The sequence below is a fragment of the Equus przewalskii genome, chromosome 30 (assembly GCF_037783145.1).
Source record: "Equus przewalskii isolate Varuska chromosome 30, EquPr2, whole genome shotgun sequence".
In the NCBI taxonomy this organism is placed as follows: Eukaryota; Metazoa; Chordata; class Mammalia; order Perissodactyla; family Equidae; genus Equus; species Equus przewalskii.
The window spans coordinates 4,946,743-4,962,677 of record NC_091860.1 but is presented as its reverse complement, the minus strand read 5'-3'; the positions used below and the strand labels follow the sequence as shown (position 1 = coordinate 4,962,677).

The following is a 15,935-nucleotide window of genomic DNA, read 5'->3' as shown; positions in this document are numbered from 1 at the left end:
AGAAATAAAGCTAAGATTCTTTCAACTCCCTTTTGAACAACCCTAATTACAGAGTTAATTAAGAAGCATCTTGCATATTCACCAATTTTTAATATTCATGAATGTTGTATGAATATGCCAAAATACATCATCCGCATACACTTGCTTTTACTTAGGCCATTTAAATTAGTTTCCATTCCCTTAATATGTGTTATATATGGGAAGAAAAAGCAAGACAGTCTGAGATTTTTTTAATTTTACATAAAATAAAAACTAAGAATTGACTACATAACCAAGCATTTTATCATATCTTATGAATCATTTAATATATTGTATTAAATGAAATAAAATTTCATTTAAAGGCAAAAATTTGAACAGGAAATCCCTAAAGTTCAAAATTCATTAAGACTTCTACAATTCCAAAATTGGCTAGCTCAGTGAATTTTAAACTGTTTCTGCTATTGCCACATGTAATACAGTAATACAACTTTAGCTGACAAATAGAAATACCTCACACTCTTTGTCAGGATGAGTTTTAATTGTGAGTTCTAAATTATGTATGGTCTTCAAGAGGATAAACCTTAAATAAAATGCAATCAGCCTGTACTAATGATTTGATGCTGAGGTATTAATTTAACATCTTTACATTTTAAAAGAAAGTTTTCATTTTCCTTAAATCACATACAGATCTGCCTGTCTAAATTATGCCTCGCTTACCACAATGCTCTACCTGCTTGCTTTATCTGGACACACCACAACCTTCAACTTTAACTATCAGTAATTAGCAAATAAATGAACATTATCCAGCTTTTCTCAGGTACTATTTATTACTTATTAATCTCTAATTGTGTCTCCATTCCTTTTCTTTCATTTCCTTCAATCAATTTCAAATAAAAGCTGAGACACAAGTAGGAAGAAGAAATAATTGCACAGTCTTCTAGAAATGCATTAACACAAAAAAGTACCATACGCTTTACCTCAGAGGAAGAAGGAGAAAGACATAATTATCAATTTACTTTAAGATAAGTCAAACCAAACTTTCAATCTTTTACTATGGAAAGCATATCACAGATCAGTTTCACTGTACTGGCTGCACAGATTGCAAATCAGAGGTCAGTGAAGCAAAACAGAAGGAATGTTCTACAATGTTCGAAACCATGCTTAATCCAGCAGAGTTTCACGTTGCCATAGCAGAGTATTTGAGGACTAACATGCCCTGTGGTGTTCCTGCTTCAGAACAACGTTACAAGGCTGCATTATAGGTGTAGATAACTAAAATTTGCTTGAATTTTATAAATGGACTTCTCTTTCATCAAACACAAGGTCCACAGGTCCTGTTAATTTTAAAGCAACTTAGTAATTGTAAGAAAATACTGGTTAAAATAGGATACAAAGCAGACTAAAGACATTAATTTTATTTTAAATTTTATTTAAGCATTGATACTTCCAACTCAATTACTAAACATTTCTGGAATCCACATGATGGACTCTGGAGCCAAGTGCTACCCAGGTCTGCCACTTAGCAGCTATAAGACCCTGAGCAGGTTACTTAACTGTTTTATACGTCATCTTCTCATCTCCAACAGGGGGAGAGGGGATGATAAACAGTAGCTATCCCAGAGTTAAGAGGACAATATATACATAATCCTCTGTACTTACAACAGTACCTAATACATATCAAATATTCAGAAAGTGTTAGCTGTTATGATATATCACAAATCAAAATTTTTAGTATTTGTATTACAAATAACCGAGGAGTAATGATAGTAAACACTCAACTATACAAAAAGCTTCAAAATTCCACAAGTAACGGTGACATTTCTTTTCGTTCTAAAAGCTGGCTGACATTGTATGCGAATACGGACACCTGAATCACTGACTGGTCTCCAAGAGTCAGACCACATTTCAAGGTGGGGCTTGACACATTACTGCTCATTTTCTCACTGAATATCTGCAACAGCCAAGTCAAAGGCACAGGAAAGCTCTAACACACTGAAGACGGACCAAGAAATTTATTTGTTCTATGACACCCAAGTAGTAAGCCCAACTCTTCAGCTCAATGGATAAAATTTGTTGATTTTAATAATACAACTAATCAGACTATGCTAAGTAGCCCTCTTTTTTGTCTTCTGAGTCTAAATACATCTTTAAGAAAACTTCATTTACTTTTATTTGCACGTCAGATGTAGCTGGAAGGACTCTCTAATACTTCGTGAAATTCAGACACAATACCATCCACACAATTTAAATGTATAAATACAGCCTCCAAAGAGAAGAAACACTTACCCAACTTGTGCTACTTCCTTGAGTTTTGGTAAAGAGTAAAGATGAACCCTGCAGCACGGCCCAAGAAGACAACCAATTTTTCCTGGAATTATAAAGATGACCAATTAAAGCCCCAGTATCCAGTTTTTCCAACCAAATTTTAAAAATTAAAACCTACCAGCTGTCCCAATATTGTCTACAATTTATACTCATTACTGACATTCTAACTGTTTTTATTAGGGATAAAATGCTAATAGAAATTACAATCAGTTTATGGTCCGAATCTGACCATAAAAGGCCCCAAAACAAATGAGGTTCATTAAAGATACAAGTTATTGGAGTAACTATATCTAATTATGTTCACATGGGATTAATCCAGCACATTTGTGATCCAGGGTACGAATTTATTTTAAAGTCACATGAACTGAACACTGTATTTTGCAAGAATTCTTATTCACAATTAAAAATTAGACAAACATGCTTACCTTACCCAATTCTTTACAGATACAGATTGTTTTATATTTCTTGGTTATCTTCCTTCCCCTAATAAGGCTACACTAGGTAAGCAGTTGATACTAGGTACATTATAAGTATACAATAAACTACATATTGACTGACCGCTGAGGTTACTATTACTAAGATGAGGTTTTTAAAAAAATTTACCTAAATTACAAAATCAATACACATATATATATATCAAAACTCTAAATACAGAAATGTATAAAGGAAAAGGCCTCCATTTATTCTCCTTCAATCCACACTCCCGAGGTAACCAATGTTTACCCTGTAAGGGAATTCAATTGCTGGCAAGTTAAAATGAATGTCAAGTATGTCTACTACAGTAATTTATTAAGGCTTACCTTACATCCAAACATATGGCCAGTTTTGTGAAAACTCTAGGCACTCAAAAAGGGATGTATTCTCTATGTTCAGGATGTAGCATTCAGTATCTATCACTTAGACCTACTTTTTTATTTTGTTACTTTTTATGTCTACCTGAACTTCATGAATTAAGAAAAGTGGAATAAAGTTTACTACTACTACTGAGTTTCTATCTATTTTCCTTTTATTTTCTGCTGTTAACACTGCTTACTTGGTGAGTGGGTATGCTTAATGAGCAGATCTTCCTTGTGGATTCATCCACAGTGCTTCATCATTTTAAAGTACCATCTTTGTGTCGCTTAAAGCTTTCTTCCCTGAATTGAACTGTCTGCTATTAAGATCCCTATTCCTGCTTTACTTTTTGACATCTTTTTGTTGGATTTTTTTTAAGCTTTCTGCACCATTTTTTAGACGTCTCCTTTGTATATAATATTTAGTTAGTTTTGCCTTGTGCTTCAATCTGAGCATCTTCTTTCCACAGATGAGTGTAGTCTATTTACATTTACTGATATGATAGATATGTTTGGTGCTTGTTCTGTCATTATTTTGTTATATATGCATTTTATTTTATTATTTTGTTTTATGTGGATCTCTGAGGATATTTAGAAGGACTTAATTTTTATTCATAAACTTATTTTATACTTAATCTTTTATTTGTTTAGATAACATCTACTGACTTCCTACTCTAATAAATGCTAAAATATATTTTCACTTTAAATAAGCTTTTTGAATTTAATTTTCAAAATCAGAAAAACTATAGAATAAATATAGATCTGAAAACAACACTGACTATTTGAATATCAAATTAACAATAGTTGCCTCAAGGACTGAAGTACTTGTGTGAATGAGCTGCAAGTAGAATTAGTCATTTTTTCCCATGGAACCCCAATTTTTTTCCTGAACAAATGAGTGACGGACAGACTATGGTTATTTAAACTTGAGTATCTGGCAGGTAGACATTATCTCAAAAATAAATGAAGTGAGCCTGTCATTTCAAAGAAAATAAATGACAGTATCTGTTGACAATAAAAACTTACAGCTTTCAAACAGAAAGTAGGATTTTGGAAAACCTGGCATATCTACCACTGAGAGGTTGACAATTTTCCAATACTTAATGACTTTTCTGATGATATTACTGATTTGTGATTCTTTGATATTACAAAATGTGTCAACATTTGAAAAATCAGTAAATAATTATTAAGTCAATATTTTCCAAATGACCTACAAGATGCTACAAAATTATGCACGGGTAAAGATTCATTCAAAGTGCAACACAGACCCACGGATTTTAATGTGACTGAGTATGAAAAGTTCACTGATCGTTAACATAGACCCATGGCTTTTAATGTGACTGAGTATGTAAAGTTTATTGATAGTTTTTCAAAGTCTTCATTGCAACTAACATTTGTGGCATTTTGGTATAGCAGAAAGATATACACAATTATGTGAGAAGGCTATTAAAATATTTCTCCCTTGTCCACATGTACCTACGTAAGAGAGGATCTTCTTCATAAACTTCAACTAAAACAGTATGCCACAAGAGACTGCCTGCAGCAGAGATCCCAGCCGTCTTCCATTAAGCTAGACACATACTGAAGACTTGTGACAATGCAAAACAATGCCACGATTCTCAATGAAATTGCTTTGTATTAGAAAACATGGGAGTTTTTCCTCATAAAAATGTCATTCGTGTTAACACATAACAGGTTATTAGTTTTAAAACAGTTAATAAATATTCTTAAAATTCCTCAGTTTTAATTTCTCACAGTAAATATCTATAGATATAAACTATATAGACAAAAGTTCTTTGCAGCAGTCAATAATTTTTAAGCATTTAAAGGTGTCCTCAGACCAAAATACTTGAGAACCACTAATATACAGGAAATTAAAAGACTATTTTGCCCAACTCCACGTAAATAAATATGAAGATGACGAAATGGATGACATTCTTAGAAAAACATAAATCACCAAAAGTATTCCAAAAAAAGAAAACCTAAAAGACTAATTATCACAGGAAAAACAATGATAAAATGAAAACAGAGAAAGTAGCCAAAGAAATATCCACACCAAATATGCCCAAAAGAGAGAAAGAGAAAAATAAAGATCCAATTCACAAGTGTCTTCTACCAAGGAACAGCTTAAGGCACAGATAATCGCAGTCTTTGTCAAGCTGTTTCAGAGTGCTTAAAAGAGAAACTTCCAGTACTAAAAGATGACAAAGACAGTTCAACTGGAGTAAATCTAAAAAACTCAACTACATGTAAATTTTAAACTCTTTCTTGAGCAACATACTAATCTCATTTGACTATAAAAATCACAGCATTTCAGCAGTTTTTTAAAACCGGGGGAAATGCAACCTATCAATTACAAAGTTAATTTCCATAATTCATTCCTACACAAACCAAAAAAGCCAACAACCCAACAGAAAAACAGACAAAGGGTATGAACTAACAATTCAACAACAAGAACGAAATACAAATAGCTTATGATACTCTACACACACTGAAAAGAAAAGCAAATAAAAATACCATTTTCTATCTAATCTCTATTAGCAAAGATCAAAGAATTTGACACCATATGGAATTGGCAAAATTGTGAACAAATCCACTGCTACCGGAGGTATGATCTGATTCAATGCCTTACAGCACATTTGGAACATTCTATCAAAATGACCACTGCACAAGGTCTAGCAATTCCACTTTTGTAAAATTTATTCTACAGGCATATTTACATACTTGCAGAATGAACTATGCAAGTTACTAAATGTAATATTGCTTATAATAGCAAAAAAATGTAAATATCCTAAATGTCTACCAATAGGCATATTTACATACTCGCAAATAAACAATGGTTAAATAAACTATGATACAGTGATACACTATACAACCACGTAGCAGTTAAAAACAATGTGGCAGCTCTACATGCAATGAAATTCTCCAAGATAAACTTTCAAAAGATTGTGTCTAAAAAATTAATCTACGCACATGCAAATATACATGTATTCTCTCTCTAGAGGAAAACACTACATCTCATTAGACTTAACTGGTTGCCTCTAGGGAGGGGAAATGATGGCAGGGTGACTGACTTTTGACTAAATATTTTGTGTATCTTTTTTTTTGCCAGGTACATTTATTACTTATTGAAAAGAAATTTTTAAATAAAGCTAATCCTTGCTCAGATCCTCTGCCTTATCACCTTTGAATTTAATATCACCATAAGAAATACATGAAGACAAAGGAAAATTTTCATACATTTTATGACAATCCTATATACATTATATTAGAAAATACATTATTTGAAATTCTTATGAACCTTTGAATCCTTTCTACTGGAATATAGTTATATTTGTACTTTTTATTTCAATCATATGAGACATTCAGACAGTAATGATTTGTGTACTTACCGAACCTTTTTCCCATTTTCAGTAATTTTTGTTACATTTAATAATCCATATTTCTCTTGACCCTGTGGAACAGAGTAATACTGTTTACATATTATTCACATAGAAAATGAGGTCCAAATTCTTACATATGACTGAATCAGAATGATCTGTACTCTAAAAATTAGTTCAAAAGATTAGTCAGTATGTAATATGCTTAGTTACAGAGTACATTAATCATATAATTTCCCACTACTTCTATGAAGTTATTTTCAGTAATTTTACAATTAAACAACTTCTCCTCTCAAGTTACAGAAGCCATAAGGTATCTTGCTATCAAATTAGATTTCCATATGAAGGTTACAAGTCAGCACTGGAAAAATGATGTATGACTTCCTATTCAAAGAGTGATATAATACTATCATGATAAATACGACAAAAAAGGAATTATTTACTTTGCTGTTATTTTACAACAACATAGCCTGAAAATTATTTAAGACACTAACTCATTTTGTCAGAACATAAAAATAACTAGGTAGAACAAATGAGTGACTGTATTTAATAAATTACTCAGAAGTAGCTGGTACTATGCATAGAACTGGCCTTAAGGTGGCATAAACATTTCAACATGTGCTTCATTAAACACATTATCAGATGGTGAATTTGTCTCTGGACAAACCAGACATATTACTCAGCTGAAGCCAAAAATAGTGATACAGCTGTATCATCAAACCCTATGAAGGCAAAAGCCACTGTGCCCAGGTTAAATGTTATGTTAAAATTCTTCTAAGTGGAACTAAAGAAGGATTTTTGCGTTGTTTTAGCAGCCTATATTCAAACGAGTTTTATCAAAATGAGTTGGTGCCGATGGTAGCTAACATTAGTAAGCATTGTATGCACATGACAGAGCAGTCAATTTTACTTAAACTGAAACACACACACACAAAACATACACACAGAAAAAAATATTCCCAATTCAGAATTTAATTCTGACTATTTAACTCATACCTCAGCTATTTTTCCCATGTACTTTAACTAGAAAAAAACACACCTTGTTTTCTTGTATAGGAGAGAAAAATAATACTGAGTACTTTCTCAATAGTGTCTAAAAGATAATGTTTGAAAGTTTTGCCTGGTCTGATAAAAATTCACATCTATAGACAAAGCTGACAAACTGTTGTGTTGATTCACATTTCTGGTGTCCTGGGAACTTGGGAAACACTCACATGAAGCTTTGTTATAGTCTTTCATAAAGCACAGGTTAGACCTCCTTAGATGCACAAGTCTGACACTCTTCAGAAGAGCTCTCTGTTGCCTCTCAACAAAACATCAATTACAGTTGTGAGTATGCACAGGAGATGAAGTGAGAACATTCCCACTCTACCTACCCCAATTTACTATGAGAAGAAGGGAGGAAAGAAGACTTTCAATGATACAGGAACTAAGAAACAACAGTGATCTGAGAGGATGGGCACTGGTTATGTAAACATAGGAACTAGAAGAGCAGAAAGGCAGGAATCAAGCCTATAAAAAATGCCAAAGCTGGAACCGTGTGGGGCAAAAAAGCAGAGGAAGGAAGGAAATAAAGGTGTCAAAACACAAAGAAAAACAACAGGGAGAGCAGCAGTGACAGACAGCCTAATCCTAAGGACAAGAGAGACATTCGAAATCAGGGATTCTTACCTGAATAATGAATGGACTGAAACTGGTACAAAATTGGGCGTGTACATACATTGTTCAAGGAAAGGGTCCAGAACGTTCACAAAATTCTCACAGAGATTAAGACCCAAGTACTAATGCTCTAAGTATTAAGCACTAACTTGAGCTTAAAATGAGAATAAAATTTACCACATTCCAAATGTATAAATACAAAACAATTATCATACAACATGGTAAGTGCTATGAGAAAGGTATATCTAACGCAACCTGGGAGAGAAAGAAGGCAATAAGGCTTCCTGGAGACCCTGACACTCGAGCTAAGGAACACGAGTTAGCTAAGTGGAAACAGTAGATGAAAATAACAGATAGTACACAGGCACAGAAGCTAAAGAGAGCACATCATAGTTGAGGACCTTTAAGTTTCCTCAAAGGACTGGGTGAGGTGGAGAAATAGCAAGTAATGAGGCACTGGAAAGAATGAACTAAGAAAGGGTGGCAAGACCGGGAACCAATTAGAACACTACAGTCATGCATTGCTTAAGGATGAGAATATGTTCAAGAAATGTGTCATTGGGTGATTCTGTCGTTGTGCAAACATCATAGAGTATACTTACACAAACCTAGATGGTACACTCTACTATGCATCTAGGCTATATGGTGCTAATCTGACGGCACCACCATCGTATATGCGGTCTTCCGTTGACAGAAACGTTATGCAGTGCATGACTGTATTCTAATAATCACCATAAGAGAAGCTGAAGGCCTGAACTAGGGCAGTGACAGTGAGAGAGTGAAGAGGACCTAAATTTGAGAGAGAGTCAGGAGACAGAACTGACAAGTACTGGATGTGACGGTAACAGGGAAGATGTGAGGAAAACTCCCAAGCTTGAGCGACGGGGTAGATGGTGGCATCTCAGCCTCAAAGACACTTTTTTAGAGAAGCTTTCCCTGACCACTCCTAAGTAGGAGCTCTTCCACCCCTCCCATTATTTACTACTGTCCTCAGCTTGTTTCCTTCGTTGCACGTAATGCAAAGTATAATTACATGTGTATTATTTATTTACTGTCTACTCCATTAGGCTGTAATGCTGGGACCACATCTGTTGTGTTCATCAACGTATGACCAGTGCCTAGTACAGCACTGAGCATGTAGTTGGTGTTCAAGATATATTTGCTGAAATAATTAACCAACAGGTTAGCAGTGCTATCACAAGAAAGAAATATACGAAAAGGTCAGTGATAGAAAAAATAAAGCTTCAATTTTAAACACTGAAGTTTCTGGAATAACATAAAAGTGCCAGGTAGGCAGATGAATAATACAGGTTTGCTTATACAGGTGAGAGATTTGGGGAAAAAATTTAAACAGATTTTTATTTCATACTATTTGGTATACTTCCTCTACTTAGTATGATTCAGAATCAACCAATGTTTATGTGTTGCTTACTAAAACAACGTCATAAAAATACCTTAAGTTCTGTAAAAAATGCCCATATTCGCACATGAATATTTCTTAGTCTAAATATAGTTGATGCTGCAAAGGAAACTTATATGAAAAACAGACAGAAATGTTTTACTAAGGATTACCAAAATATGGTCAAATTTTAACCAAAAAGATTGTAACAAGATTATCCTATCCTAATAAGGCAAGAAAACAATAAAATGTCAGTTCTATTAAGTAATCTGGGAAAAATTTCAAAGGTTCATAATTACTTTGCAGGCTCCAGAATTTCCAACCAAGGTTGCACTCGTTTGGGAAAATAGGCATTTCCCAATTTCAGCTAACAAGCATTATATACCAAAATCAAGAGAGACTATGACAATTCTTATCTTCAGTTAATCATCTTCTAATTACGTAAAATAAGATTCTCTTTATACAGAATAAGAAAATTTGAACAATGATAGAATGCTGAAAAAGAACCAGAAACTTCCAGAACAGGCAATCCATAGACAGAAGGCAAACTAGTGGTTGCCAGGGGGAGACAGGGATATGTAGAGTGATTGCTTAATAGGTGTATGGGTTTCCCTTTGAGGTGATGAAAAAGTCCTGAAACTAGGTAGAAATGATAGCTGCACACATTGTAAATATATTAAATGCCACTGAACTGTGTACTTTAAAATGGTTAATAGTTAATTTTACATTATCCAAATTTTACCTCAAAAAAAATTTTTAAAGAACCAGTGTTACAAAAAAACTAGGTATTCAAATTATGTTTTTAAAACAGGTTTTAGAATAGTAATACCCAATTTAAAAAACTAGCAAATTTGTCCACTAAAACTTCTTTTAAAGAAAGTGTTGAAATGTTCTTTTCTCCAAAATGGGTAATGCATTTTAATACCGCAATTGGAAATACAGATTGAAAAACTGAAGTATTCACATTATATATTCTAAAATTTTATTCAGGATTTAGTAATTTGGAACTTTAAAATGCATATTCTCATAGGCACATTGGGACAAAAAGAGATCAGGTTCTTAGACCAGCCTACAAAATCCTGTTTAACTCATTGTTGTTAACATGCTGTCAGGTTGGCTCCGACTCCTGGCCACCCTATGAATGAGGGATGTCCACAATGTCCTGTCCTCAAGAGCCCTGCTCAGCTTCTGTAGACTCAGGTCTATGGCTTCCTTTACGGGCTCATCCATCTCATATTTGCTCTTCCTCTTTTCCTGCTGCATCTGCTTTTCCCAGCATCACTGTCATTTCCAAAGACTCCTGTCTTCTCATGATGTGCCCCAAGTAGGACAGCCTCCGTTTTATCATTTTTACCTCCAGTGATGGTTCAAGTTTAATTTGCTCTGGACCCACTTGTTCATCTTTCTGACAGTCCAGGGTATCCATAGAGCTCTCCTCCATCACCATATTTCAAATTAATGAATTTTTTTCATGTCAGCCTTCTTCACTGTTCAGGTTTCACATCCATACACAGTAATTGGGAATACAAGGGTGTGGATAATCTTGGCCTTAGTCTCTAACGACACTTCCTTAAATTTGATGATATTGCCTAATTCTTTCATTGCTGCCCTTCCAAGTCCCCGTCTTCTCTTGATTTCTTGGCTATAGTCTCCATTTAAACTGATGACTGAACCAAGGTAAACAAAATCTCTAACAATTTCAATGTCTTCACTGTCTACCTTAAAGTTGTGTAGTTGCGTAGTAATGATTTTTGTCTTCTTGATGTTCAAATGCACTCTTGCTTGGGCACTTTCTTCTTTTACTTTCATCAGAAGTTGTTTTGAATCATTGCTTTCTGCCAGTAAGATGCTGTCATCTGCGTATCTCAGATTGTCGATATTTCTTCCACCAATTTTCACTCCTCTTTCATCTGAATCTAGTCCATTGTTTCATATATGTTCTGTGCACAGATTAAACAGATAGGGAAAGAAAATGTACTCTGTATGACACTTTCTGCCTACAGGAAATCATTCTGTCTTTCCATACTCTGTCTTGACAGAGGGCTCTTGTCCACATACAGGTGCACATCAGGACAATCAAGTGCTGAAGCACACTCATCTTTCAGAACAGCCCAGAGCTTTTCAAGACCCATGCAAAGGCTTCACGGTAGTCTATAAAACAGACTAACTTCTTATGAAATTCTTGGGAGCACTCCAGTTGCCAACAAATAATCACAATTAGATCTCGTGTACCGCTCTATTTTCAAAATCCAGCTTGGACAGCAGGCATTTCTTGCTCCACATAAGGTCAAAGCCTTTGTTGCAGCACCTCGAGCATCACTATACTTGCATGAGAAATGACAGCAATGGTCCTATAGTTACCGCACTCCTTAGCATCTCCTTTCTTGGGGATTGGGATATACATTGAACATTTCCAATATGTAGGCCCCTGTTATGTTTTCCATATTTGTTGACATATTCTTGTTAGGATTTTGACAGATTCCATCTCTGTGGCTTGAAATAATTCTAATAATATCCCCACCAACCCCTGGTGACTTACTGCTTCCCAGTACTTTCAAGACAGCTTTCGCTTCACTTTCTAGAATTCTGAATTCCTCCTCATAGGAATCTTCTTGAAAGGAATCTGTCATCCTTTTGTCTCTTCTGTATAGGTCTTCAGTGTACTGTCTCCACCTTTGCTTTATCTTCTCCTGATCAGATAGTGTGCTTCCCTGTTGGTCACTCAGCATTCCTGATCTAGGTTTAAATTTCCCCTTTGATTTCCTGAACCTTCCGAGAGAGATTTCTTGTTCTTCCTTTTTTGTTGTTCTATAGAGCGGTTCTCTTTATCTCTACATGACAGTCTGCAAAACTGCGTTCAGGATTCTAATCTTACTTTTGTCACCTTTTACTTTTGCTTCTCACCTGTCTGTAACAAGTTTTAGCACTTCTGTCATCCATCTCGATTTTTCTTTTCTTTTGACTTCAGGCATTGTCTTTCCCCATTCTTCCTGAATAATATGTCTGATTTCAGGCCATGCTTCTTCTGGCTCTTGGTCAATTAAGTTTAACAATGCAAAATCTGTTTTTTATGTGGACTTTAAATTTGTCAGATATTTAATCTATATTGTAGGAAAAATACATTATTGATTTTTTTAAAAAAATATATACACTGGCTATTTCCGAAAATGATTTGAAGGGATTATGAAGAGTAATAGTAATGCACTTGAATACAGAAAATGAATTAAGAAAAAATGAACATGTTTAAAATTTATATTCAGAGAAGAATTTTAAATCTACTTTCATTAGAAGACAATGAATGAAAACATCATGCTAAATGAACAAGGCCTGTCAAAAAAAACATATTACATGATTCTATTCATATGAAATGTCCAGGACAGGCAAATCTAGTGAAACAGAAAGTAATTACTGGTTGCTTAGGGCTTCGTGGGATGTAGAGGTAGATGGGCGATAGCAAATGAACACAGGGTTTCTTTTCGAGGTGATGAAAAGATTCTAAAATTGACTATGATGATGGTTGCACATATCTGAATATCTAAAAACTACTGAATTGTACACTTTGAACGGATTAATTATATGGTACGTGACTTATATTTCAACAAAGCTTTTATAAAAACAAAACAAAAAAAAAAAAGGGAAGAGTTTAAAGAGTTAAGTGGACAATCTCCAGAGATTTTAAGAAGACATCAAGCAGCTAACACTGACTGCGGTATCATTGTCATTTCTAATTTGTAGCTTCCTTTTTCTTACCACTATGGCTTTATACCAACGAGATTTTATCTTACAAAGAAAGAGGGAAAATGCATCTCCTTGTATTAACTGGTTAAGAGTGGGAAAGACAGGCATGACTTGGCGGAAACAAAGATAAGTGGAGAAGAGGAGTCGAGAGCCGAGGAAGGAGAAGTCAAGGAGGGCCAGAGCCTCAGTGGGGAAGGGCGAGGCAGCACGAAGAGGTACATTCCTCATTCCAGAGCGAAAGAACCGCTGTATGTTTATGTGGAAAGAGAATGGCCTCAGGTGGAATTAACAGAGCTACTTTTTTTCTCACCTGAAGATAGATAAAGAACGAAACATAAATACTGGTGAAGCAGTTCCCTGTGGTGGCCAACAGAGGGTGTCATGAGTCCAGGATGGTCTACGTGTTTTCAAACTCTTCAAAAAAATGGGTAATACATGGAGAAATAATGTGCAAACAGTCCTTTGTAACTCGATGTGGAACATTTACAAATTCATGTTTCTAAAATTACCCAGCAATTCCCTTTTACCAAAATATAAACAATTTATAAAAAGTCTTCTAAGGAATTATATATTACCTATATTTAAAACAAGTTAAAAATGGTTTCTGATTTTTCTAGATGGACTGATGACTTATAGTAACAGTACCTTAGATTCATGCAGTAATTCCTAACAAAACCACTAAAATCATGTTCACTTTTATCTTTATTTAATGTTTATGTACCCAGGCCTCTGTTAAATAATGCAAAAGATAAAAAGCAGAAACTAGTCCCTACCTATCCCTTGGGAGTTTAAAACCTTAGTAGGGAGAGGTGGGATACATGAGGTAATTTTCACACCATTCAATGCAGGAAATGACTTGAGAGTTTAGGGGAAAAAAAGACGAGATCGTTATGCTGGGGTTAGTCTGGCAAGGCCTCCTGAAGAGTCAGTACAGGATTTAACTCTGAGAGTAGAAAAGCCAAGGATCTCTGTAGGCAGGGGAAACCGCCTGTGCAATGTCAGAAGGAAATCTATACATGTGATATGACCCATAAAAGACCTAATGAGGTTAGGGAACGGAGAGAGAGCTAGAAAGTGAAAAGACATCTATGGAAATCTTTGCCTCACTAAGAAATCAGAAGTATCCTAATAAAAAACAGTCTATTATCGTTTCATAAAGTAAGGAAGTAATAAGAGTTCATCTTTTAAGAGCTTTAAAAGTTTCATTAATTCAATCAGTATTTACTGAACAGCTACTAGACTGGCACTGCAGTGGGCATTGGGGTAACCCCATTCCTGCTCTGATGAAGCTTTTCTTTGTCTAACAGAGAAAAGACATTAACAGAGTTAGGGGTTCCTAGAAGAAACAAGAAATAAAAGAACTATTATGAAATAACATATCAAATAACTATTTTATCAAATAACATATCAAATCATATATGATTACATATGTAATCAAATAACAGAATTAAATGCTATGAAGAGTATTACAAGGAAACCTGAAGAAATCTAAAGGATTGGAATAAAATTGCCTGAGGAAGCAAACTAGGAACTGAGCTCCAAGGAATGAACAGAAGTTAACGAGGCAAGATGTGGGGCAGAAATGTTTCAGTGGGCAGAGGACCGACCCGGGCAAAACTTTGAGGAACAAAAATGGCAGTGCAGCTGGAGGAAAACAAGCCAGAGGGAAGACGAGGACACAAGAAGTTAAGAGACGAGGCTGGAGAAGCAATCAAGAGCCAGAGCATGCAGTCTTGTTGTCCTCACTAAGAACTTTAGTTTTCACTCTAAAAGAAAAGGGAAGCCATTGAAGGGGAATGGCAGAATCAGGAAATCACAGGAAAGACCGGGAGGGACTACAAGTATAGAAATCAAGTACAATTTTGCCGAAGTCACGTGACTGTGTGAGGAGAAGTCACTTGAAGGTTCTTCGGGTTAGAGGAAACTTCAGTCGAGTTATGCATCTCTGATACTCATCTAGCACAGATGGGCAACGTATTTTACAGCACAGGAAAAAAATGGTGCCTGTGCTCATTAAGGAGGAAATGCTTCTTACCTTTGGACTGCTGGCCTGAGGAAAAAAGGGTAAAGTATAATTTGATAGTATTCTCTGGGGATTTTTATATTTATTTTTAAAAACCAAACATAAATTCATCATTTACAAATATGGCCTATAATCATGAAGATACCATATTTTGCACAAAAAGGGGCTTTTAAATCAATAAAATCTGATTTTTAATTTGAACCTATTTAATTGTTTTTTTTTTTTTCTTTTTGAGGGTGATTAGCCCTGAGCTAACATCTGCCACCAATCCTGCTCTTTTTGCTGAGAAGACTGGCCCTGAGCTAACATCAGTGCCCATCTTCCTCTACTTTATATGTGGTACTCCTACCACAGCATGGCTTGACAAGTGGTGCATAGGTCCACACCCGGGATCCGAACCGGCGAACCCCAGGCCACCAAAGCAGAATGTGCAAACTTAACTGCTGCGCCACTGGGCTGGCCGCTCGTAATTTTTTTTTTTTAAACCAATGAAATTTAATAAAAGCCCAAGAAATATTTAAACATTACACTTAGAGAAAACTGATTTACTGAAATTGATTGAAATAACTAGACTATGTTATACTATATGCTGCTATCAT

General features: G+C 35.1%; 1 protein-coding gene across 21 annotated transcripts in view; it reads right to left on the bottom strand.

Moving 5' to 3' along the window:
• ARHGAP12 (Rho GTPase activating protein 12) overlaps positions 1-15,935 on the bottom strand; it is a 118,296-nt gene that overhangs the window by 20,003 nt on the left and 82,358 nt on the right. For all 21 annotated transcript variants that reach the window (XM_070601736.1, XM_070601746.1, XM_070601752.1 and 18 more), the window contains 2 exons: positions 6,530-6,591; positions 2,266-2,347 (listed from right to left, as the gene is read on the bottom strand). In XM_070601736.1, coding sequence (XP_070457837.1) covers positions 2,266-2,347; positions 6,530-6,591 — 144 coding nt within the window. The remainder of the gene's footprint in view (positions 1-2,265; positions 2,348-6,529; positions 6,592-15,935) is intronic.